Source organism: Aythya marila, assembly GCF_965140915.1.
Source record: "Aythya marila genome assembly, chromosome: 1".
NCBI lineage: Eukaryota > Metazoa > Chordata > Aves > Anseriformes > Anatidae > Aythya > Aythya marila.
This window is the reverse complement of record NC_139042.1, coordinates 89801819-89829087: the sequence shown is the minus strand read 5'-3', so window position 1 is coordinate 89829087 and position 27269 is coordinate 89801819. Positions and strand designations below refer to the sequence as shown.

At 35.0% G+C, this 27269-nt stretch overlaps 1 protein-coding gene across 4 annotated transcripts in view; it reads left to right on the top strand.

The window, feature by feature from the left end:
- The window catches only part of CASK (calcium/calmodulin dependent serine protein kinase), a 214316-nt gene that overhangs the window by 164337 nt on the left and 22710 nt on the right, over window positions 1-27269 (top strand). The window contains exons 12-19 of one of the 4 annotated variants that reach the window (XM_082779339.1): window positions 7617-7694; window positions 8998-9078; window positions 14125-14313; window positions 14853-14931; window positions 17716-17801; window positions 19320-19388; window positions 25280-25348; window positions 26713-26748. In XM_082779339.1, coding sequence (XP_082635465.1) covers window positions 7617-7694; window positions 8998-9078; window positions 14125-14313; window positions 14853-14931; window positions 17716-17801; window positions 19320-19388; window positions 25280-25348; window positions 26713-26748 — 687 coding nt within the window. The remainder of the gene's footprint in view (window positions 1-7616; window positions 7695-8997; window positions 9079-14124; window positions 14314-14852; window positions 14932-17715; window positions 17802-19319; window positions 19389-25279; window positions 25349-26712; window positions 26749-27269) is intronic. The other 3 variants (XM_082779340.1, XM_082779341.1, XM_082779342.1) reach the window with 3 other exon arrangements.

Below are 27269 nucleotides of genomic sequence, written 5' to 3'. Positions count from 1 at the left end.
TGTGAAATTTAGTGCTGTTAGATACTGGAGTCTGGATTCCTTGTATGTGAACAAGGTAAGGTAGTCAGTGGAAAAAGGAGGCACTTCAGATTTTGGGGACACCTGAAATTAAATAGAAGGAAATAATGACTTGTAAGATTTTGAAGGATAACATAATTGATTAGTATCAGTGCTTCTGTGACACAAGTAAAAAAAAAAATCACAGTGAATATAAAGCAAATCAACAGGAACATATTAAAAGGATGGAAAAACACATACACATTGCAGTTTATTTTGTAAAAGTATAGTCCTTTCCTAACTCTTTTACCTCTGAATTTATGTAGTAAGTGAATAGCCCGCACTGGTTTCTGTTGAAAGGAGTAAATTCTCTGGTGGAGCTACATTTCTTTTGTAACTAATGTATGCTGAAGGTAAAAAGTTATCCCTTTGCACAGGAACAGATCATATAAGTCAGATATTACTGGACATCTTGTCACCTGACCATGTTGTCTGAGCCACTATAAGTATAAGCATGTCTTTGAATCTGCTATCAACTCTATCAGTTTAAAAATAAAACTAGATCAAAGATAAATTTAGAAAAAAAAAAGTAAAAATCTTTGATGTTCTGTGAAGACTGTAAAGAGCAATGCACCATGTGATACACGTAAGTATTTGCTGTATCATTTCAAAAGCTAAAATTGCTTGTCAAAACACTAGCAGTATAAGAATTACAGGTTAAAAAATGGTTACACCCACATACATAAGCACAGTGGATTTAGTGTGTATGGAACTACACTGATTTATATAGGCTCAGTTTCAGGTCAAACTTTGTGTGATTTCTCCACACTTCATGACTGCCTGCATTTTTGCTAGAGGATTGTAACCTCTTGACAGAATTTAAACTTGGATACATTTTCACTTTTTTAAGTTTTGATCAAACGGTTTAGCTACAGATACCCCATTTAACTTACAGAGCAGAATGGAAAACCTTTTTAATGTTCTGTTCTATACCCTAACCTTCTAGTTCCCCTATTGTTTCCAAGCATACAAAATATGTGAATGCAAGATTGAGATGATAAAATATTGAGTGATAATGTATGTAATGCCACTTGATATCTGCCTCTTGCCAACATTGGCAAAGACTATATGCTTTCCTTCCAAGTGTTGTGTAATCAAGTCACTACTAATCAAGTCTGTCAAAGAGCCAGACTCTTTGAATGCAATGAAGATTTCTTTCTGGGTTCCTTTTTACACCATGGGTTACTACAAAGGCAGTGGATTTACAGGCCTTTGGCTGTGCACTTCATAGGGGCTAAAGAATATGCTTTCCCTGTGAAAAGAAGCCTACAAACATATAATGTATTCTACCATAAGACAGATACCATATCTGTTGCTGTCTGTCCTTACATTCATCCTCAGCAGAAAGAACCCTGCTCATTTGGCCCTTCCCAAGATGCTGTTCTGGCAGCTCAGTAGGGCCACATCTGACAGGCAGTTCTCATGTCTAGCATGCTAAAGGGTCAAGGAATTTTATTCTAGTGGTTCTTGAAATAGACTGAGTTAATAGATTCCCTCCTCTCCAAATAGTGAGGCATTAACCACTAAGAAATACGTAGTATCCTCTGCATGTTTCAGAAATGTCATCATTAACAAGCTGTAAACACTTACTAAATGTTTTCCAATTTGCATTTAGCTTCATTACTGTCAAGTTTGCATGGTCAGAATTTCGGGTTTTGTGTATGTTTGTCATTTTGACTCTGTAAGGGACAACATTTGTCATTTGTCTGCAGTGGGAATCAAAATAATATGCAGAGACATGTTGTGCCCAGTTCAGTTGTGTCCTTTCCCATCTCTTCCCCTCAAAAGTTAAGTTCTTGATTTAAAATGAAACACGTGAAGAGGTCCAAATGTGGCATGATGCCTTAGAGCACAAGTTGAAATTGCCTGTGGTTGATTGAGTTTACATGGCACTGTTTTCTCTTACCTCTTGTTGTAGGTAAAGGTATAAGAAAATCTGCTTCTATGTTACTTTTGACACAGGTAGCAGCAGCTGGAACTCTGTTCTAAAGTAGCATTGTGTAAAAGATAATTTGTGTTGCATGAATGTGAATATGTAGAAAGAAATTGAGTATTTCCAATTAGCATGACTTATGTCAGTGGAAGTGTGAGTGCCTGAAATTCCAAGCTGCAATGAGAGCACGTGTCAGGTCTGTTGCGTAACATGTGCAGAAGCCAACCTTTCTGTCTGGACAAAATTCATGGACTGCTTCAAACTGGCTTGTTCTGTGGATGCTGTGTTAGGAAACCTTCATCTCAGCCAGTACTATGCTTTGTGAAACCTGTTCAAGTACTTTTGGTCACTGTTTTACAGCGCTGTACTTCACTGTGTAAGATGTTTGAATACAAAGGTTGAATGTACTCCTGTTCTCCTTAAGATAAGTGTATCACAGGGATAAAAGTTCAAAGCTGTGTGGGGCTGTAACTTGTAATCCTCTACCATTCACAAGGTAGTCTTAAACATGCTTTGGACATTCATACAGGATGGGGCTGTAACATGCGCTGAAGAACTGTGCTGGGAAATGAATGTTACATCACTGATGTTAGGTCACAGTGAACTTCAGGCACAGTCCATAACAGTGGAAAACAAGGAACAAACTGCCTTCAAACAGAAGTTAAAGCTAAAGCCCTGCCAACTGTGACCTAGTTACTTAGTGTGCTTACCAGTGGGATTTGTTACCTTCCAGGAAATGTTTCCGTGAGGGTCTAGAATCACAAGGAAGCAGACTTCTGTTGGGAGCTTATGACATTTTGCATGGAAAAGATGATGCTGAAACAGAACTAGAAGAGGAAAGAATAAAGTGATCTATCCATTATGTAATTGGGACTTGACATGTTAGCATTTATTGGATATTACTGCTTGCTTCATTCAATAGGTCACAGATTTCTTTCGAACTTGTAGCCCATGAAACCTCTGGGGTAAATGGAGTGCCACTGCAGGGATCTCCAAAGGACAGCAAAGAGCAACAAGGGTGCTTGTTAGTGAACCTTACTGTACAAGGGGCAGCACTTCCACCAGAGAATTCTTGGATAGTACATCAAACTAAAAATGATGGAAAACATTTCTTTAATATCACCGTGTTGCAGATGACTACATTGTTCAGAAAGGAAACATCAAATCATAGTACCATAGAGTCGTCTAGGTTGGAAAAGACCTTCAGGATCATCAAATCCAACTATCAACATGACCTAGAGAGTCAGGACATGGTGCCATGTCCAGATGCCTCTTAAATACCTCCAGGGATGGGGACTCCACCACTTCCCTGGGCAGCCCATTCCAATGCTGGACTACCCTTTCTGTGAAGAAATTCTTCCCAATGTCCAAACTAACCCTCCACTGGCACAACTTGAGACCTTATAGTGCTGTTCTGTTGAAGAAAAGGACATGTTTGGTTATATAGGAGGCTGTTTTCATCACTTACACTTCGATTCAATGGTAGAAGAGAAAGAAATTCACAACTGTTTGTGATGCGGACTGAAAAGGAGGACGTAGTGTGACCCTGTACGTGGAGTTTTTTACTGGAGTTTGGAAAGCCACGTTTTCTTTATGAAATTTTCAGTACCTAGCCTCATGACCCTAAGCATCTCTCTTAAATGTGTCTTGAGTTCATAATGTTCTGTGAAGCACCTGGAGATGTGTTGAGTGTCACTACAAGTGCCAAGTGCTACTCTTGAGTATAGCAGCACATATGGCAGGGCCATTTTAATAACTATTTTTAGTTGTTTTAGTTCAGGGATTTAATATTAAAGGTTGGCAGCCCAGTTTTTGTCCATTTGAATTGATTCCTCACAAAATGTGTATTAGTATTGAAAGATCATATTTTTTTATGCTCCAGCAGTTCGGTAGCTTTTGTTTTAACAAAACTTTCTCCTTTGCATCACAGAAACTTCCAGATTCTGGATTGATAAAATAAATACTTACTGATTTCACTGTGTGGTCTAACTTTGATTACATTCAAGATTATGTTGGATAGTGAGCCTAAATTTCTGCTACTTGTGATATATCTAAAATTTTGAGTGTATCTCAAAATAGGGATTATGTTTGGACAGTATTCTGACTCCTGTTATAGGAAAGGGTTAAAATGGAATTTCTCCGTGTCTGAAAAAATAGTCAGAAGAGAGAAGTTTGTTGTTTTGTCTTGCCTGCCTGATTGTGGATTAGACTTCTGCGCTGTCTGCTTTTAAGCATCAGAAGAAACGAACTCCCTTTCTACAGACAGAAGACAAAATGTCTCAACTCCTACGAAGAAAGCTGGTGAACTGATAGTGTTGCTGCTTGACTGGTTGTGGGTATGCGTAGCATTTGTGTTCTAGCATGCAAAGTTTAAAGTAAAACTTGTCTTTTTAAGAAGCAGTTCTGTTCTGTTAATTATCTATAATGTCAATTTATGTTTTTATATCAAGATTCATTAATATATCATTTGTGTTTGTTAAGCTCTTCTAGAGCAAGCTCTTAATTTTGATAATTTTCTGGGTAGGAAATGCAGAAAACTTGTGTTGAGGAGTGAGACTGAGATGCCAAGTATTCAAAAAAAATTACAAAGGTTACATTTTCTGTGACATTTTACAACAATTATGTTGTTCGTTTTCTGTTTAATGCCATACATTATGTTTTGTAAAAGAGTACTGAATACTTAACATTTAGCAAGTAATAAAATAGTAAAGAGGAAAAGTACAACTTTACTGAGTTAATTTTGCCTCTTTTTTGTCCTCCAAGTTGCTATAGCAGATGGGAGAGGTTAAGGTTAATTTTTTCTTAAGATTTTCATTGAGCTTTCTGTTATTTTTGATACTGGAAATACTGGGAGAAATGGAGTAAAGTAAATATGATAATCAGCTAGAGCTAGAAAGCAAAAGTATGAATGAATCAAAAAGGAATTACAAGTGAAAATAAACTGTATCAAGAGTGTTAAACATAATCTACATTTTAAGTATGGAATTTTGCTGGTATTAGATTATTTCTAAGAGCTGTGTTAATCTCAGTTGTGACTTCCAATACTTGTAGCATGTGAAAGGATGCTCTTGTGCTTTAGTCTCTAAAAGTCCCTTTTCTCCTAAAGAAAAGGAGACTTTGTAGATTCAAGATGCTTCATAATGTATTATTTTTAATACAGAACACTGTGAAATATATTCATTGATCACATTCAACAATGTGCCCAGTCTTTCATGTGTGTATAGTTTAAATACAGTCCTTTCAATATCATTGATAAAATTTTGAATTGCCCTCCAGCAAGGCTTGTCTCTGACCATGGGGAAAACCTGAAAAGGTTGACTATCCAAAGTTGTGAGGCCTCTTCCCTTTGTTTGAAACTGCATGATTTATATTTTGCAAACTTATATCCCCTGTTTTGACATACACAGTATAGAACAGGTTTTGTCCCAATGTGTGACAGTGGAATCATCAGAAGCAGCAAAGTAAATACTCTTGTAGGTTTATTGCTAAAAAAGCTAACATCCTTTTGCAGTTTTTGGACTTCACATGCTTTAACAGATATATACCTTGGTCACATGTTCTCATTTTTACTGTGACTGCAAACAGTTAAAATTTTACTTTTGATACAGTCCTGTATGTATTATTTTAAATTCTCATAAGGATGCATTAGAAAAGCATAAAGACACGAACCTGGACAAGATGAATTGTTCATGGGATATTGCCATATATGTGTTTTTATTTTCATGGTAACTTTTCTGTAATGTCATTAATCTTAAGATGCATGTGTGACTTAGAAAAGCACAGTCAATAGTAATAATAATAATCGTGCTGTGTATTGTGAATTTTCAACAGCTCCTCCTGCACTTTACACTGTACACAGTTCATACAATTTAAATTTGATGCAGCTTCTTAACAGGTGTATAAAGATGAAACTTATTAAATTGGGGTTCCTGGAGTTTTGGTGGGTTTTGTTTATTAATGTAGGAGGTTCCTGGAGTTTTGGTGGGTTTTGTTTATTAATTTAGGAAGAGGTACAAATAAATAATTATATGTGCAACTAAGTTATGTCCTGAACTGTAAGCTAGCAGAAAGCTTTGCTTTTAAGAACATCAGCAGTGGTCAATGAAAGCTACTGAGTATAGCAGTATTTTGGCAGCAGAACGCAAAGTTGTTAGCCTGTATATGCCTTGCAGTTTATCTGTCTTCTAAAACTTTATGGTATTTCATGTGACAGAGGCACATGAAGGCACTTCTTTAGCTTGACAATTTCAGCCATTGAAGGCTTGTCCTCTGCCGAACAGTGGGGCTGTATGGTCCCAGAGGAAAGCTTTTGATATCTCCTTGTTGAGCACCCTAAATGTTGGGGATCTTATCAACTTATCCTTTACAGTGTTTTGATATTACGAAGGTGTTAGATTGTTTGTGTATTTTGAATGTTTGTTTCCATCCATGATTTTTTGTATTTGAGTACTGTCCTTTGAAGATACCTGTAGTATCTTCAAAGATAATGTAGAAATCTGGGTAGTGTTTAGTTAGACTCACGGAGAAATGTTAGTAGGGACCTTGGGAGACCAGGGTTGTCCTGTCCAGTCTCCCGCCTTCAGCAAGACTAATTCCATTGTAAGGTCAGGTTATTCAAGGCCTTTTGCAGCTGAATTTTGAGTATTTACAAGGATGAGAGGTTCCCCGGCTTCCCTGGGCAACTTGTCCTCGTGTTTCACCATCTCACTGTGAAAGAAGTTTCTCTAATATCCTAAAAATAGTTAGCTTTATCTTCTGTCTTATATTTCAAATAAGTGGTCTAACATAAATAGGTCACAGAGGTGACTATCTTTATGTTGTTTGAAATAGTTTTTTGTACAGTGCCTGTTTATTTTTAAGTGTACATTTATTCCTTTAAAACATGCACAGTTAGGTTTGTATGAAAGAGATCCTATACCATCTGTCTCTAATCTGAAATTGAAGACAGCTGATGTGTTTTGTATCATATGATTCTTTCTCTCTAAATAGCAATAATAAAAAATAATAATAATAACCTGGGAGCTTTGTGATTGCCTGTTTAAATAAATCATTGTTCTTCTGTCCAATAGAAAATCCTGATAGAATAAGGGTAGGCTTTATTGTGAACTCTTTTTCTTGGAATAGTTTCTTTTTCTCCATTTCAAAGACTTACTGTAAATTTCTGCCTTCAGTAGCATTTTCCCATATTTTGAGCTTTATTTAATGCTACTTCTTGAGTGTGTGATGTTTGATTTATTGAGAGAGGTGGAATATGCAGTTTAATTTGATTTTATAGTGGAATGTATGATCTACAGTACTTATTCAAGATTTGTAGGATTACTTCTGGTAGAATATAGTTTCTGTAAATCTGCTGGAAAAGCATGGGAGGTTTGCAGAATCCCTTAACCTCTTGAACTTTCCCATGTCATCCTATAAACTCTGGATGTATGGCACTTTTCAAACAAGGAAATGTTTAAAAATGAAAAGCCAAAACCCCAAGCTGCTAGATTTTGTATATAAAACATCTGTGGGATAGTTTCAACTGTCATCTTCATCATGGTAACATAAGCCGGATATTGTTAGGATTCATCATTACTTTATATAAAGTAGCATATGATTTCAATAGTTTATTTTCTTGTTATTTCAGCTTTATGACAAAATAAATACAAAATCTTCACCACAAATCAGGAATCCTCCAAGTGATGCTGTACAGAGAGCCAAAGAGGTAATGGCTTTAAAATATATTTTTTGACTTAGAAAGTTTTATTCTTTAAAACATTTAAAATGGAATGTTTCTATCTTCATTAACATACTGGTACGTATTCTGGCTCATAATCTGAATTATTTCTGGAATTCTACCATTGTTTACTTAAGTTACATAACATGTTGCATAAACTTGTAGAATTCCATTGTGTCTGTAAGGATTATATATTTAGATATTTATACACACATATTACTTGGTTTCAAGCAAAAGTATGATGTTCATATGAGTTCTACACAAAACATTTCTTAGTATTAGCTATATAAATTGGGAAAAAAAGTATCAGTTTCAAGAAGAGCAAACCTAGAGATGCAGTAAAGTTGGTTCATTGTTACAGAACATATGTAGACCACAGATTTTCCTAATTGCTATACCTGACACATAGTGTTTTGTTTATTTATTGCAAGTAGTTAAAAAAATAATAATTAAAAAAAATAATTTAATTTAAAAAATAGTTGTTTTATATATTATCAATAGAAATAAATATAGTTTTGGGGAGTAATGTCATGAAAAACATGTTTACAGTATTATTAAAATAAAATGAATAGAAAGACTTCAAAACACTGTCTAATAACTGAAGTCACACTGATGGAAACCCCAAAGTTCTGTTCTGCAGAATTTTCTAGCAGCTAATCCTGGGAGGTGCTTCCAGGAGCAGAAAACTCTGCTTTCTTTGTCCAAGTACTTATATGTTGAACATAAAGGTGAAATTGCCAGGCTGCAGGCAAATGAGTTAAAAATTGCTCCCTCCTCCTTGATAAGCTGAAGTATGGCCCAGATTTTATAAAAACTGGAGCTTGTAGGTGGGGTAGCAGATGGACTACCTGTATGTTGTGTCTTTAAAACTTTAATTCGTGGAGAGAACATTTTATGAGTATTTTTAATTCTGCTTTTAAAGTGGTGGTTTTAATAAGCTGAGATTATGTGTGAAAGTAGCAATTGGTGGTGGTGGTATATGTGACCTATAGGTTGGTGCTTCATTTCTGTCTCCATATTTAGCTGTTACAGGAATACCATCAATTGAAAAAAGAGCAACTGTTTCCATCAAATGTCTTCTTTATTGTCACAGAAAGTAAGAAAATTGAAATGAGGTGTTTTATTCTCTTGGAGTGGAATGATGGTTTCCTACACACTTTTCTGTCAAAAATGTTCTTTTATATAATCTTTAGGAGATATACTGACTGACCAGTGAGGAGTTTAATTTGATTGATTAATAGCTTTCTTTAGAAGACAGTTACTATGGGTATCTTTACTGTTTGTTGTACAGGTATTGGAAGAAATTTCGTGTTACCCAGAGAACAATGATGCAAAGGAGCTAAAGCGTATTTTAACACAACCTCATTTCATGGTAAGCAAATGTTAACCCTTGTCTTTATTTTTTTTAAACATATTTTTTATATTTAAAATCTTGTTGGATGCAGGATGTCCCTGCTTTATAATAAGCTACTAGAGGTTAGTTAAAGGATTTCTTTTTTTTATGCTATGGATGACGTTCATAACTTCAGAAAACAGTGTTTTCTTCTCTTTGTTCTGCACTCATCAGTTGGAAGTAAGGAATTGTGAACTTCCCTAACACAAGAATTTTATGCAGGGGGCTTTGTGGAATTTGCTCACCTGAAAGCTGAATTACTGTAAATCTGCATACCTGATTTCCAAGAAAGAGTGAGCTGAAATCAACCTTATATGCATATATAAGAAGAAATCTAGGTAGCTACATGTCCCAGTAACTTCTTTTGATAGCCAGAGTAGCTTTGGGTACATTTATGTTATTATTTTAGATCAGATCAGGAGTATTTTTTCCAAATGAATCTCCTGAATCACCCTTACAATACTTTGGTTTGTGTCATGTACAGGGCATGCGAACTACGCTCCTTGCAGGTAAATTTAAAAACTGTGAAGATGTCCTCCAGAAGCTCAACCAGTGTAACCTAGCAGCTGATGGTCATACAGTTTACAGGGAAAGGTAGAAACTTGTCAGAAATTAAAACTCCTGCAATGAGTACAGTGTATACATAGGGTCCTCACTAGTCTAGCTGCTTTACTCTCTCAATCCATTATTGTTTCATTGCACCTATTGCTAATGCAAACACCATTTTTTTCTGTTGTATTCTGCAACATGCTGATATGTTTTTTCCTGGGGATGATACCTCTCCTGAAGCCTGTAGCAAATCTGGATCAAATACAGGAATACTTGCTTGAAACAAAACATAAAACAAGGTAGAATAGTTCTCACCCATACTGTTAGGAAGATAAAAATGGAAAAATCTGCCACAGACAATACTCTGTGTTGCTTAGCTTTTGTAAATGCAATTTGATATTAATTTTATTTACATTTTTTGCATAATTACCACATAGTATTGCAAAAACATTAGGCAGTGTGGAGAAAGAGCTTTTTTTTTTTTTTTTTAATTCTGAACTATTTTGGAAGTAGGAATCAGTAAAAATTATTGTGGCATATGAAATTTTAATTACTAAGCAACAAGAAAGGTAAGTCAGAAATCCTCTCTTATTAGATATCTCAATTTCCACCTGGTATCCTCATGAATTTAAAAGCAGCTGTCAGGCTTGTCTTGCTACAGTTCTGTAGAAGGTATTTTTGATAATGAAAAAGCTGCAATCTCATAACAAATATTTTTAATGAGGAATAATTTCAGTTAGCTAATCTATGGCAACCCAAGCTAAATTGTTAATAGTCTCATGTGCTTTTCCCATGTTTCATCCTCTCCCTTGCAGTTGTTCTGACATTCCTCTGATATTGCACACATATATTGCACTGTGTTAAGTGTAGAAAATTACTCCAACAAAGCAATGATTAGTTTAGCCAGAAGAATTAGGGACCACTGGAATACTGCCAGAGCCAGAATGAGCAAGGGGAGGACTGACACAATCATGTAAACTAGCAGTTAAGTCAGCATATGTTGCTGTGTCACCATACCTTTAGGGTGCAGATACCTAAGAGTCTCCAGATGTCAGAGACAATCCCATTCTCTCCCATCATTCTACTCCTGCTCCTAGATGCATCTTTTAGGATGTTGCAAGCCTTTTTTGTTTGTTTGTTTTTAATGGCATTCTGCCAAGCTTCTTCAGAGCAAAAGCCATTAAAATAGATATTATTATGAAAGGAAATAACCGTGTTAAACAGTGTTGTCGGTCTGCATTCAATGTCTTTGCCAGGCATTATATAGGGCAGTACTCTTGTTAGTAAATTATTGACCTCCAATGCGTAGGAATTGTAGCAATACAATGCAATAAATAGCAACATGTGTGTTAACACTTGCCTGAAACAGAGTATTTTACTACTATTTATATTGTTATCTAATGTGTATACTTAATTAGAAGCCAATAGTGTATAATCTGTCTCGTTTACTTGCAAGTTTATATGTGTTTACAGTTTAGACTATGTATAGGTCTTTACAGAATCAAAGTCAATAATGTACAGGTTTGTCAATACTGTTATTGCAATTGGAGATGTTCGAGTTCAAAGGTTTTTGTTGTTTTACTGTTATTTTACTCTTGTGTGCCATATAGGTACAGGAATAAATTATGAATTTATTCTATACATTTTGAACATTGGTTTGAATAAATGTATGTAAATTTACATAAAAGTCTTCCAGCAAGTAATTAATTCAAATATCATTTAAAAGATCATCAAGTACCTTGTTTTTTGTGTACAAATTTCAAAGAGCTTTTATTCTATTGCACAGCTATCAGTAATTTTGCAAATACACCAAAGAGATTTTTCTGTAACAGGTTCTGTTATATGTGTTTAGTATGTGGCAATAATTGAAATGTTTGCTGTACTAGAAGACTTTTATTTAATTAAATATTAGAAGTCTTTTCTGTCATCTTGTGCCTTCCTACACTCTTCTTTGTAGATAATGATCATTTAATATAGTATAGCAGTTGTTCTCACTAAACTTTTATCTTCAGCAGGATTAATATGTTCTGCAGGGAATAAGGAGACAGGGAAAAAATCTAAATGATCAGGATTAACAGAAATGCATGAAAATAAGTGTCTTTAGGTAAAGTCTAATAGCAGTCTTTATATTAAATGTTTTCAGTATTTAAATTGAGGTTAGTGCACTTTAATGTCTGTGCTTATGAATTTGTGTTAATTTTTGTTGAAACATTCAGAAGTCATCTAATGTAATTGTGAAGCTTTAAAAATGTTCCAATTACCATATTTTAGTCTTAAACAAGGTATATATTATTGCTGAAGATACAGTTTAAGCAAGGCAAGTATTTGATGTGAAACAAAGGTAAGGCACTGAATTACATAAGAAATGCAATACTAAGGGTGGACAGCACAGCAGATACAGGCAGCTGCATGAAGTTGAATAAGTAGTTTTGAGTAGATAGAGCTGAGGGAGGTGCAGAAGATTATTCTGCTCTGCTAAATAGTGTCCACACACAAAGCCAAAACTGTGCTCCTAGAATGGATGGGTTTTAACAGCCAGAGCTAAGGCCTGATTGCACTTGGATGCTCTGGTCTTACCTAGGACAACTGCAAACAGCTTTCAGATACTGGAATGAGTATCTGATGTTTAGAAATACAGCATTAAGCTAAATCTGCATGTTTGCTGTAAACCTATATAGGAGTATTAACATAAAAGTTTATACCCAATTAAATAAATAAAGAATTGATTTAGTTAAAATGTTTTGACTTGCATTTATGGGCAAGACCTTTAAATAGAAAGCATTGCTTTTAGGTAGTACAGATGCAGGTAGAGGAATTGTTGCAAGTTTGAGCTTGTGGTAGACAAAAAAAAAAAATGCAGATACAGTTCAGTGTTTAAGTAAAATAGTATTTATGTAGATAAGCTTGAAATGCTGGAAAAACAGGAGTGAATGTGAGCAGAGCATTGCTAGTTTAGGGAATTCTGTTCCATCATTATAATGCTGAATTCCTAACTATAGTTTGATTTGAGGAGAGGTAACTTACACTGGTTATGAAGCTGTCTTATTTAACATGGTACACTTCAGAAGTGCTATTTTAGGAATAAATTTAGAATTTAATAGAGGCCAAGAAAATCCCGGTTTTTCATTGAATTCCACTTCAGAAATACATTTTTAACTGCTATTTCAGTTTGTTTTGCTTAAACATTTTAATTGAAGACTAAGATGTAGCAGAATCAGATTTTTCTCCCAAAAACAATTCTAGGTGGTCAATCTCAAGCCTTGCAAGATTGATGGGTTTTGTAAGAGCATTTAAATGGCAATTAACAAGATGTTGACTATCATACATATTGACCTAACTACAGTGGTGACTGATAAGTCTACTGTATATTGTAAGAACTTAGGTTGGATTTATCAGTCCTTCTCTGAAAAGTCCAGCCATTTGCTTACAGAGGTGGGATCTTTCTCTGTTTCTCTGTTTAATCCTTGATGAGTTAGTACAGGAGTAGTACAAGCGTGTTCACATATAATTCATACTTAGTTTTTGGTCAGAAGCAATTTATCTATAATATACTCATTGTTAAGAGTTGAATGCAAGTATGAAATGGATATGCTCCAGGGCACTTAAAGATACCCTAGAGAAAAGTGAAATATTAAAAAGCCTGGTACTGTTGAATACTGCTTTGCAAATGTTTACACTTTGTCTCACTTTCATCTTATAATAATGTGTTACACTTTTAACAGCTACACAGGCTTCATGTCTTTGCCCTAGCTTAGAGTACTTGCACAGTCAGTAGTTCTGCTTTCCAAATATAATTAAATATATTTAATCTATTACGTATTGTACCATTCTTTGCATCAGGAAAGAAAGCAAAATTAATGAAGCAGTATTTGATCAGTTTGTTGATTTAGATTATAACTTTCATCAAGTATTTTGAACTCAGTGCAGTTGTACTTAGGCCATGCAGTAGGAGAAGGAGAATATGGAAGTGTTTAAACTGGTAAACAAACAAAACAAGTATTTAATTCAGTACTGATCCACAGTCTGTCTTTATTATAATGAAATACCATGGGATCCGAATACCTTTTCATTTTTGAAGGGTAATTATTGTGGAATAATTTGCTTAAAAAGGCAGCTTCCTAATTCTGTGTTTATTTATGTGGCACATAAATAATAATGACTTAATTCTGATACCTTGCAGGTGTTGAGAAGATGGGGGAGAGGGAAGCAACCTCATTTTCATTGTGATATCTACAGTAGAAAATGATGTTTACTTGTGTAGATTTTAAAGTCTGGGTTTGTGGATATGCATCCACAGTCTGATAAAGTTTATCTTAGACTCTTTTCAGAGAAAAGTCCCTGTATAGAAAGTGAGGCAGAAATACCCTGAGTTTCCTCTAATGTCTGGAGAGCCTCAAAAGTATTTATTTGGAATGAGTTGAAGGGCAGCAGAGATGGTGGAAGATGATGGTGTTTTGTTGCTGTAATCTCCTCTAGGCCTTACTTCAAACTCATGATGTAGTGGCACATGAAGTTTACAGTGATGAAGCGCTGAGAGTTACACCTCCTCCCACCTCTCCATACTTAAACGGAGATTCTCCAGAAAGCGCCAACGGTGACATGGATATGGAGAATGTAACACGAGTTCGACTGGTGCAGTTCCAGAAGAACACAGATGAACCAATGGTATGGGGAGAACCTTGTTGCTTGTTTTGCTTGACTCTATACTTGTAAAGACCGATATTATATTGAATTCAGTGAAAGTTTTTGCATTTTGAAGTTGCCAGTGTAGATGGAATAGTTCAGCAGCCATTGTATATCCTTACCTTCCTATATATCCTATATATATCCTTTGGTTAAAATTCTGTGCATGTATTTATATTGCAGTAGTACCTCTGTAGCTGGTTTTGTTTAAAAATGAACTTGTAGTAGTTATTACTAGATTAGGCTTTGAAATGTAAAACTGAACTGGACAATCTCTACTTGAATATAAAATTGCATTTTTAACAAACCAGAATCTTATATGCTGATTTATGAAATTATTGCATCTTCATCTTATAAATAGCATCTGTTTTCATTGCTCATATTTAAATGAGTGGCAAAGTTTTTTACCTTAAAATTTATACTCTGCCCTCAAGGTTTTAGGAACAGTGACTGTTCTTAACCATTCAAGAGTCACAATGCTGAATGTTTTATCTTAAGAGTATAAACACTTCTTTTTCTAGGGAATCACTTTAAAAATGAATGAGCTGAACCATTGCATTGTGGCAAGAATTATGCACGGAGGAATGATTCACCGGCAAGGTAATCATGTGTCATAAATGGTTCTGCTTTCAAAAAAGATTTAGATCATTTTGTACAAACTGTGTAACGGCACATATTCCTCATTTTGATTGCTACTGTTCTATAGTTGTCAACCCCTATCTAGATGGAGTCCTGTTAACTGCGTTTAGCACCCTTCACTTGTAGATATCTGCTTGTGTTGTGAGATGAGGGCCCATTATGTTTCATTTAGGCCTTAATTAGAGGAATGGGGTTATAGCTCACTGAGAGACTGAAATGCCAATAATGTCTGAAGCCAAACTTATTTAATCCTATATTTAAAAATAAAAATCCTTAGACTGGTTACAGTACTTCTCCTTGCAAAAATGGAGGACCCTTGTTCAGCAAAAAAATTAAGCTTCTCCATGTATTTTCATGCAGTTCTTGAAGATCAATGTACTTTTGATTTTGAGGCTTATAGAAGCAATTTATGAAATAAAAACATCCCTAGTCCCTACAACACATATCTTTATTTTCAGTTTTCATTATTATAGAAATACCTGCAAGCATCCATATTTTCTCATCTCCAATCTACTACTTTTTTCCAGGTTTTGTGAACAGATCAGGTGTAAAAAAACAATTATTAGCTGGATTTTGTCCAACTTTAAACAGATAATCTTCCCTGCTGTTATTAGCTGCAAGCTAGGTTCACACCTTTAAAAGGGTTACTTTATTTTTTTCCAGTTTGCTGTCTTTTGCATTTTGTAAGCACAAAAGTCTACATAATTTGTCAGACCAGAGTTCCTTCAAGCCTACTGTTTTATTTCAAAAGAAGCTAGGAACGGGGAATTAGGAAAACAAAGCATGAAACAAGGGAAGTGTAAAACACTCTTTTCCCTAATATTCTCATTTTTTAATTATATAGCGCATTTGATTTCTCAAAATGTGTGAAATGTAACCTATTCTATACATACTTCATCTAACTAAGGTAGCTCTTTTGCACACATAGGTTTAACCATTCTTCAGTGTTTCTGTAGTATTCTCATCTGTTTTTAGTGTATCTAATCTTCTGAGTGCTCTAGGTGCCTCTTAGCTTCACTATGTCATATAACTGCCTGAATTTAGAATATTTTTACTGAAAAGAACAACACAAATGTCACTGAGTCATCATCTTGAGTACATGTCTTTGAATCCTGTAGACAAGGTCTGTGGCTCTTGTTTGTTTGTTTGTTTTTAATGATACTGTTTCTGCTGTCTGCTTGCTATGTGGAGAATTGCCAGACAGAAACAGCAATGACTAGGTAACAGATCTACTGACAGTGGCAGCTCTTAGTGTTGTAACCCAAATGTGTTTTTTTTTCTCCTGCTGATTGTCTGGTTTGGGGTTACACATGCAAAAAAGTGAATTCATTATTAAAATCCATTTAAGAAGAGGTCTCAATATGGCATTTAAAAAAAAAAAAAAAACAGGGTTTCCAAAGAAGGAAGAGGATTTACTGGCTTCCCCTTTAGCCACTCTGGAAAAACAGTAGTTGTACATTGTCAATGCTGCATTCTCAAAATGACTTAATAGTCCTGGTAAGGCTTATTCAGTTCTAACAAAATGCAGGTGATGTCCTGGTAAAAACACAATGGTACGTTCACAGTCACTTCGTTTCCAAGTAACAGAGTTTTCTTCTGGCTACAAAACACATTTCTGGTTAGGGACCCCAGGAATTTGTTCTGTCTCCTCTGTAATAGAGTAGGCATTCTCATACTTCTGTGTGGAGAGTAAAAGCACACTTCCTAAAACTGTCTTCACTCTGGCTTACAGAAACAAAGAAGGAAACCATTTACTCCAGAAGTACATCCATTCTTTGTTATTATAGATGTGTGTGTTATATAACAGTAATTCATGGGTAGATTATGTTCTGAGTAAACATAGCACAGCCAGTAGAAAAGGAACCAAAATTAGATGGTTAAGCGTGTATGTCATGGGAGCCACAAATGGTATGCAAGACTAATTATTCATAAATGTCAAGAATACTCTTTACTGACAAGAATATATATATGAAGAGTAAGAAGTTCCTGCACATACCGTAGAATTTTTTATGGAAAATCGCTAGAAAATTGAGTAGGTTTGAATTACTCAAGTCTAAAACTGTCATCTAAAAGAGCCTCTTAGGTTGCTTCTAATCCTGAGGATAATTAATTCATTTGGTGCCACTTCCCTGTTTATCTTTTGTAGGGTCTTAAGAGACACATTGTGGCATGCCATTCCTATCTCAGCTTCAGCAGGGCAGTTTATGACTTGCCTGAGCTAAGTAGATGTTTCTTTCATCAAATGAGATTGTAGGTAGTCACACCAATCATCTAGATTCAAGCTGAAGTCAAGTGTACATACAGAAAATTCATACTGTAGTTGTGACAAATACAAATCAGAGAAATGAAAAAATATAGCAGTCTGACAGATAAAATTAAGACTATGTCCAGAAGCCAGACTGCATTAAGTAGTCATCTGATAAAATACTGGAATGTGTCTGCTGAACATACTCAGTCAGCTAGTTGCAGGGGACTTTCTGTTCAATGCATGAGTTTTTGAAGTGTGCCTGTAAGGGAACCGATGTTTTTCCCATTAACTATAAAAGGTGCTGGGGCATCTCATGCTGGCATATTGACTGCAGTCTCAAAGAGATTCTAATGCATCACTACCACAGTCCTTTTATGAATCTAGCCAAAAAACTTATTTTAATGTTGTTTCATATTTATGCATTTGTATGTATTACTGTCTTACAATTAAGTTTGTGTGATTAATTGTGGTGATTGTGTGTTTTGTTGATTCTACAGGTACGCTACATGTAGGCGATGAAATACGAGAAATAAACGGAATCAGTGTGGCAAATCAGACTGTAGAACAACTACAAAAAATGCTTGTAAGTGCCTGAAATCTTTCTCACGTTCTTTATGCAATTGTCTGTCATACTTTGACAAAATTTTCCATAACTGCTTTGCAACTTCCCCTTTTTCTTCTATTCTTGATGGCCACCAGGTGCCTATAATGCAAAATCTTCTTTGTTCAGCTGTTACAGGACTCTGCAAGCTCTTTCCTCTTTTTTTCTATTGTCTTTTTTGCACATTCTGCCCAGGAATGGTAGAAGGCACCTCTGTGTGTCGTTTTATTTATTCTGTTTAGTCCCACAGAAAGGTAACTGACACCCAGCTGTTACTGCAAGATGTATATGTCATCAGCTCTTAAAAGATTTTGAGTGGTGGAGGTTCCCCAGACTCTCTGAGCAGTTTCTGTTATAACTGTTCTACATTTTAAAAAGTTGTTTTTTTATATATAATGTTAAGTCTGCTTTGTTGAAATCTAGTCAGGCCTTGATAATTTCCAAGGAACAGGACAGGTGCCTCTTTTGGCAAACAGTTCCAATACTTAATTACTATATACAGAAAAAATGTTGCTGGACCATCCCTTATTTCATCTTAGAACTCTTGTGACTTACAGTTATTGAAGTTACAAAGAAAAAATATATGTTGAGCTCAAACAGTCTGGCTTTTTGGAGGAAAATGGTATCATGGGCCTTGCTAGTAGTCAGTTTGATATTCCATAACACATTTTTTTCTGCATGCAACCCTGATCTTGGATGATAATCATTATTCCTCTTGTTGTGTCCAAAACCAAATAGACAAGCTTAAGTAAATCCAGGCAAGTAGTATTTGGAGGCTTACAAGATAGCCAGACAGAGAGAGAAGGAAAAACTCCAAGAACATTTGAAGTGATCTGGTTACCTTTCTGCCCAGATACAAGTCCTGCCGTTGTCAGCCATGTGGTGGCACTTATATTTTAACTGTCTTTTAAGAAAATATGGCTGTGAAAATACGTTGCCATAGTCTACTGCTGTTTTACAGTTACTTCTTGTTATGAATATTCTTACAATGTAGCAAATGCAAACTGTCAGACCCCCATCTTCTATTTTGATTTCTTACATTTCTGCCTCTAATGAAGTGACATGCAGCTTTTCCAGAAACTGTTCATATGCATTCATTAGCATGTATGATGAAAGAAGAAAATACCACTTTTACAGCAAAGACTGTGTAGATCACAAGCATATAGCTACCAAAAAAAAAAAAAAAAAAGATTGACATCCATGAATTTTTCACCTTAAAATACAGCTGTATGTTCTAGACATTCAAAAACTGGTCAGGTGAACAAACTGATGATGCATGTTTGTTTTTTTAAATTAATGAGAGATGATCTAAATGTTTGTTCTAAATGTTCATTTGTAAGTGAAATGACAAATTTGCTGCAGCAATTTAGCTTTTCTGAATACTTACTTCAGGAAAACCTACAGCTGTTCTCAGACTAACTCTGACGCTTTCCTATCAGACATTACTGATTTGGAAATTTTATATTAAGCATCTTTAATGAAGCATTTCTCTTTTTACAGAGGGAAATGCGTGGAAGTATCACCTTTAAGATTGTGCCAAGTTATCGCACGCAATCTTCATCCTGTGAGGTAATGTATTTAATGAACCGTCCCATTTCTTCCTCAGTCCTGTAACTAACTGCCTGCTGATGGCTGAATGTTACTGCTTTCTGGGAAATTGTTTCTGCCTGTCCTGTTAGATCACGCACACCAATTTTACAACAAAGATAACGGAACACGAGTAGGTCCCACCTACCTACTCAGCCCTGCCTTCATATTCATCTCATCAGCACCTTAACTAACTCTTTACAGCCTATATAAACAAAAATAAATAAATAAATAAAATAGGAGAGGGCATCCTCAACTCATGCATTTAGGAAGCCCCTTTAAAAATTACAATTTAAACGCATTCTCCAGGAAGTCTATTAAAGTTCCTAAGCTGAGGAGCTGTCCTCCCTTTTTAGGCATGAAACATTATTTTGCTGCTTTGGGCTGTTAAGGGTTAATTGAAGAATCTGTTTCTGTATAACCCTGTTGAGGTAAATTTGTGATGGTTGTCTGTAACAGTTACATGTGGCTCAATATTCTGTTTCCATGCTAAAATGGTATTTGTCATTACAGAAGAAAAACAGATTTGGAGTTCAGTTCCTGTTGAACTAGAAACTTGGTGTTATGGTTTTTGCACAGTAGCATTGTTTAATTCCCTTTTGGTCACAAAATTATGTTCCAGATTGCAATTGAAGGGAATTAAATTCTCGAAAATGGCTACTTGAGAGTTACAGTTCCAATTTAAGTGTACAGATGGCATATGCACTATGGAGATGATGCCAGTCGTTCTGTGCCACATGCTTAATTGCGCAAACAGTTTCCAAATTAGAATTCCAAGAGTGAAATCACAATCCCTGTTGAAGTCAAACACCTTAACCTAATTAGAGCTGTGATTTCACCCTAATTGTTTTTGTGTCTCAGCAGATGCTAGAACGTATAGAAGCTGCTATTGTGATTGTCAGAACAATCTGTTTGGGTAAAAGAAAAAATTACTGCTTTTTGGTTGCCTTCTGTTCTAGAAGTCAACAAGAACTAACAGGTTTTAGAGACTAGGCATTTGGCAAATTTTCACCTGTAAGGTATAAATATGAAGCAAAAGTTCTTCATGAAATACAAAGGCTTTAAAAAAAATCAAACAGAAATTCTAGTGTGCTGATGCATTTATGTATCAACTATTTTGCTGTAAATAGCTGTAATAATAAAAGATATCACACTTCCAAATATTGAAACACAGAAACTGCTGAAACTATATACCTCCTGGGAAGATGATTATTTGGCAAAAATTAAATTCAGCATGCAACTTTAATACCATTAGATGTAATTTTAGTAGTAGTAGGTCATTTCTTTTCCTTAGCTTTCTGTCTTCATGTTCTTCATGGCTTTATTTCATAGAAGAGAGGAAAGGAATCATACCTTTCATTGGACAAAACAGCAGAACTGAAATGTGTGATCAAAGACAGAAACAAAATTAGCATGACAATTTATCACACTTTGTGGCATTTTGCATTCAAATGGTCAGGATGTTGTATGTTCTGCTTCAGATACCCAGAAAATCAGAGGTACCTGAGTCTATTCCACCTGTTTGGTCACATCTATGACTTTGGCTAGTGCTCTGACTGTTAGAAGTGTTCATAAAAAGCCAATATTTTCAAGTTATCCTACTAAGTCACCTCTAGTCCTTTGGTACAGAGAGAATTTCTTTCACAGGATTTTTCAGGGTTGTGATTCAGATGAGGAATCATATTCTTTACCATTGATACAGGCTAAAAATAGACAAATGATATTACTAAGACTCTCCAGCAAGCTAAGTTCAGAGATGTTGGGTCTTCACTAATAGTACTAGTTAAGATTTTTGGCAGTATTTTGGATATTTCAAGAAAGTTATGTTGTTGGTCTTTCCTGCCCACCATTAGTTGTGGATTTATGCTGATGTAGAGTAGTTTTACCAGAAGAAGAATGTAAAATAGAATCAGTAATTGTTTGGGGTTTATTTTGCTTTGTTTTGTTTTTAAGATTCTTACCATGATCACATCATTGGGTTGCAAAATACCTAATTTTGAATAAGCAGAACTAAATAGTAGTATAATCAGATGTAATATGCATATATGCTTTTTTATATAAAAGCTGTCTATATGCCTTTATAATACAAAGGCATATAGGAGTTGTTTTTGAGAGGAACATATTTATCAAATAGAGATTTACATCCCACTTTCCTGTAGTTGATGAGTGTTGTGGTGGTGTTTTCTAAATACTTAAACAACTTTGTATATTTTGGGAAGTCTTGTCCTTATAGTATGTGACAGATTTCAGTGTCCCTAGACAGTTTTCAAAATCTTGACTGAATAATTTCAAGTTGTTTAGGGATTCCTGGCTTCTACTGCATTTGTGCCTTCCATTCCATTCCCAAGTCTTTTATTTAATGGAATAGACTTTGCTCAAAAACACACTACTGTGAGTTCCCTTGTAGAAAATCTTGATCCAGTTGTTCTAATGTGAGAGCACCTTCTTAATCTTTGGCGTGGTTTGTGGACCAAGTTACGAAGGTATCTAGATAACATAGCGGTCAGGATGTTGTATGTTCTGCTTCAGATACCCAGAAAATTACAGACTTCTGTTTACACAAATGTGAACTTAAGCAATTATTACAACACATTCTTAGAATGACTGGTGGCTGTATATGCTCTTTGTACATTTAAGCTAGTACTTTATCCAACTGAGAAAGCATTTTGCTCTAGCTACATTTGCATTCTTACTTTGTACTTGAAAAACTTACGAACTTTTTATAGTGTTAGATATGTAAAAATAGAAAGGGAAGGTTTTTTTGGTTTGTACTGTTTTTTAAACAAAGAGCTTTCCTTATAAACAACACCCTTCATTTCAGATTGTCTTGTGAAAAGCTTAAGTTGTTTCATTAAGAAGCCTTTATATATGTGAGGAATTAAAAATATATTGTTAATCATCATTGACTTACTTATTTAGCCTTTCAATGTTTCCATTGATGCTATACTCTTAAACTTTTTTATGTTTGCGTTAAAAATGCTTCCAAAAAGATTCTGTGATCAAAACTGGAATTGAAATGTATTTGCAGATTTTTTTAAAGTCTTGTTTTTTGTGAATATGGCAACACCATCATTAATGTAGCTGTTTTTGTCAGCATCTAATTTGACTGAGCCATATCTAGTAGATGTAATTGACTTCTGCTATAGGATTGTGTCTGACACTTAGGTTTGCAATTCAGAATCGACCCATAACAACAAGGAATCAATGGGAAACTCACTTTGCCATCATTTGGAAGTGATTGTGATTGTTTCCTCTAAGGGTTCAGCTGTGATGCATGAACTAAAGAGCAATGATCCAAAAGAGTACCATTTTGTTATTTGGTTTGTGGCTAGACAAAATTGGAAAGCCTAGACATTCAAGTAATACTGCAATCTCATTTCTACACTACCCAGAATCATTGGTTCCTCCAAGTGTTTTTCTGCTGTTATCCCTAGGAGAACTAGGAATTTCTCTGATTTAGTGGAGGAACAAAGTCACAACCAAAGATGAAGTTTTCTAGTCCAGGTCTAAGCAGTCCTAGCTTCCTACAAGGATCTCTCTGCTCATTGACTTGTCTCATTAGACCGTGCATAATACAGTTTTTCTCTTAACTTTTGAGACTGATATTTTTTGAAAGAAAAATTAGGCCCCTAGGAAATTAAGAATCTAATTGCCTTTAAAATTGTGGCCAAATTAACTAAATACTTAAAAATTGTACATATGCTACTTGACTAGATTGATGTATTATCTTCTTATAGTTAGTACTGAAATCACCAATAGCGCTGAAAATGTGTGTTTTCTTCAATATGTTGTGACAAGCATTTGCTTTGAGTAGTGTTCTGCTGAGAACTGTTGGAGGAATAAAATCAAAATATTTTCAAAACAAGAAAATTTCCTTCAAAGGGAGAAGCCTTCAAGAGAGGCCAGAAATAGCAGCATTCTTCACATTACTCTAAAGTTGTTATTCTCCAAATGACCTGGGTGCTTGCATAACTTTCCAAAGCTTTCCCTAGCCAAGCCATCACTGGACTAGTAGTCACAACAAACTAGGTTTAAAAACAAAAACAAGCAAACAAAACAGGACAACAAAAAGTAAATTTTATCCTTCATTGCTTCTTGAAAGTGAGAGAAATTGGCAGAGCCAGAGTTGCTGAGGAAGGGTAAGATCTGCATATGAAAGAAGGAAGTTGCTACTTTTTTATTTGGAAAGAAGTATCTCCTTGCTGCTATTTAATTATGGATGTGGTACTAATATGCAATACACACAAAAAAAGGAATACTGGTTCCTTTAGGTATTTTTTTTCCAATAATGAGTAGCTTATTTGGTCTCATTTGAACATTTGGAACTTGTTATGCTGGAGTGATCGTGTAAATATAATTAGTACTGATTTCCTCCAGTTCGTTATGTGTTGCAAACCATTTCAAGAGCCAAATGAGCATTTTGTTTGTGTGCATGTAGCAGGAGTATACAGACCTATATATGCAATGATTTTGCAGTGGTAATAGTTTCAGATTTCTCCTCAACTGTGTTAAAATCAAAACATCTAGATAACTATATATGGAACTTTCTGAAATCATATGCAATGAGTCCAAAAGAAGTGCAGAAGTTCTAAATGAATTTGTTGCACATCAAGTATGAAGGCAACAAGAATGAGAAAGTATCGCCTGCCATTTTATTTTTTTTATATTTTAAAATAGCTGTGGATGCTATCACATAATGAATAAAAGTTAGAGAATATTAATAGAGGATTTTTGCCTGATTAATGCTGTTACATGAACAGTTCAGCTCCAATTCTGTTTTTTAATCTGTTCACAAAAGGCACTCATATTGATAAAATGTGACGGGGTAACTGTGTTCTTTGAAAACTGTTTTACCCCTTTTATGCCTTTTATGTACTATCCTTGATGTTACATGAAGTTACCAAACATTCCTAAATTGACCTTTGAAAAGGAATATTGTATTCCAAAATTCCTTTGGGGCTAAAGGGGATTCTTACTTTTTCACAATGCATGAGTGAATCATTTAATTTCCTGAAGAGATGGCTACTTAAACTCAATGATCTGATATTACGGAATTAAGGAATAAGTGATCAAAATGGCATGTGAAAAAGATTACTCAGCAAGTAACTTTCTTATCTCTGCAAAAGCTAGCCAGAAAGTCCTGTTATCCTTTCTGTAGAATTTTTGCATCTGCTGTCTTATCACTGAAGTGTAGGACTACACTGGTAGTGTGACTCAAGAAAGGTGGCTTTTTTAAATGATGTATTTTTGCAAAGTTTAATGTTTTTAAGCCCATAAGACTGTTGGAAGGAAAAAATAATAATTAAGCAATATAATGTAAAATGGATGAGGAAAGAGAAGAGTATCCAACTTTCTGCTCCTATATTGGCAGCAGTGTCTTTGAGACACTACAGAAATACATCTTAACAAGTACATGTAGAAGTTGGTCAACCTTAGAAGAAGTAGACGGTGACCTCCATGTGGCTGAAAAAAAAAAATTTAGAAGCTTCTTTAAAATGGAATATTTGCCTTGTTGTAGTTCAAGTATGCAGCATATAACTTCTAGGTAATTACCTTTAGCAAAGGCACCAATATGGCTAAAGTCCTTTAGCGTTGTCAACCATAGAAGATTTGAGAGTTAACAGATTTTCAGCTGTTTGATTGCTGAGGCAACATAAAAATAGTTATTACCTAAGACACATCAAAATGTCAAACCTGAATTTCAAGCTATGAACAAACTTTTCAAATTTACAGAGTTTGTAGTGTGGAAACTTTCACGGATGAAGCAGCTACGCAAGTGGTTATAAGGCTGTGGATGTAACTGTTCTTTCTAAAATATATCTGTGTTCCTGTGATAGTGTTGTGTTGTTAATGAACCTTGTGTCTTATTTCAGAGAGATTCCCCCTCTACATCCAGACAGTCCCCAGCTAATGGCCATAGCAGCACTAACAATTCTGTTTCGGTAAGATTTCCAGTTCCACACAGAGAAAGTGTGAAAGTTTTGTTGGTGCTCATCTGCCATTACTGTTATACTTATCGTGTGGTCAGTGGAAAATTTTGTCCTGCTGATAGAACCTAGGTTATTGCATATGTAACTCCCCATTTTTGTTTTCTAAGAGTTTTTTCCAACATACTCTTCTCATTGAAAGCCATATAGTGAGTTAAATGTTAATAACTGTAATGTGACACTTCAGTCATCCTTAAATCATTGTCAGCAGTTTCCTCAAAACTAAGCAAAGGTTTCAAGTGGAAGTCCTATTTCCATCCTAAACTTTGGAAGCAGTGTTTGAAGAAAGAATAACTGTGCAGTTAATACTTCGAGACCTTGTAGATTCCTTAAGCTTTGTGTTTTGCGAGACCTCTGGAACGTGTACTGGTTTCCGCTATCTGAGTTAACGAATTGGTGTGCCCTCTGCTGTTGTGGTACGTGCACATACTTTGTGAAATACGAGCCTTGCCTGGATATGAAAAGCAAAAGGAAGTGGCTTTAAACTGCACTACAAACCAAGCTATTATCATCACATCTTTAACACAAAGTACTTCCTGTTTCGTATGTATTCAGGTAGAAAGGTGCTGTTGATCTCCTGTTTTTCTAATGTATGGTAATGTTAAAATTTGTGTTGTTTACCATTTGTCATTGTTTGGACCAATGTAGTAACTGTACATGCAAGTTCCTTCAGTAAGAGTGCTGTCAATATCATGAGTCATGGGACTACCTGAAAAAAAAAAATCCTAAGAAACTACTCCTTTAACTATTAAAAAATACATATACACCATTACAATTGAGAAATGATTTGCCACAAGGTAAAGTACATCTAATTAATACAATAAAAAATAATGGTGTGGATGAAAAAAAATTAAGAAATTTTTGTGAATTAAATCAAATTTGTGATATGATTAATAGTTATAATCTTACTCTTTGGCATAATTTGTCACTATACATTTTTAATAATACAATTTTTAGTATTTATTATAGCCAACATTCTCTTTTTAAAATAATATGAAGTATTAAGTGGAAAAAGGCATTCATATAAAGAGCCTCTTTCACTTGATGGTGCTTTTGTGTTGAAGATGCTGAATCGTATATTAAAAAGCACATTCTCTATCTGCTTAAACTATTTACCTGCTTTCTTCAGCTTGCTGCTAAACAGCCTGGGTTTGATTTTTCTTTAAGAAAAAAGTATTTTTAAAATGGGTCAATGCTTTTATACTTTTGTCTGACTTACCATTTTACTGTAATGTAGTATGAATCACTAACAAATGGTGTTGTATACCCTTAAAAAGTAAAATGAAAATTTCTTCTCCTGGGTTGGCTTTATTCTGCAGGACTTGCCATCGACAACACAACCAAAAGGACGACAGGTGAATAGATATCCTCCATGGGAATTTATAAATTTAGCTGCTAGTGAACATCCCTGCTTACCTTTTTCCCCTCATATTCTGTATGTGCTGAACTAAAACATTTAAGCTTAGAAAATTTGTTCCTTTTTTTTTTTTAATTTTTCTTTTTCACTCATTTGTTTGTGGCTAATTCAAAGTAGCATTTTTTCATGTGTCCATATGCAAGAGTAACATTTCATTGTAAATTTAACTTGAGATGTTGTTTTAATTCAGAATGCATTCATAGACTTGTTGTGCAGTCAAGTAGTGGCCTGTATAGATTTTCATCTTAGATGAAAATATTATAGTTTAGCTGAAATGGAGACTAGTAGTACAAGTGTGTAATACTCTAAAACTTTGTATAGATAAAGCTTCTAAAGCTTGATTTGGTTTATAACTAGTTACTAACATTAACAAAGCTCTTCAAAGAAGTAAGTAAGGACAATTTCTATTAAGCACTGGTAGGTCTGAGGATATCCTCATATTTTCAGTCACAAGTCCAG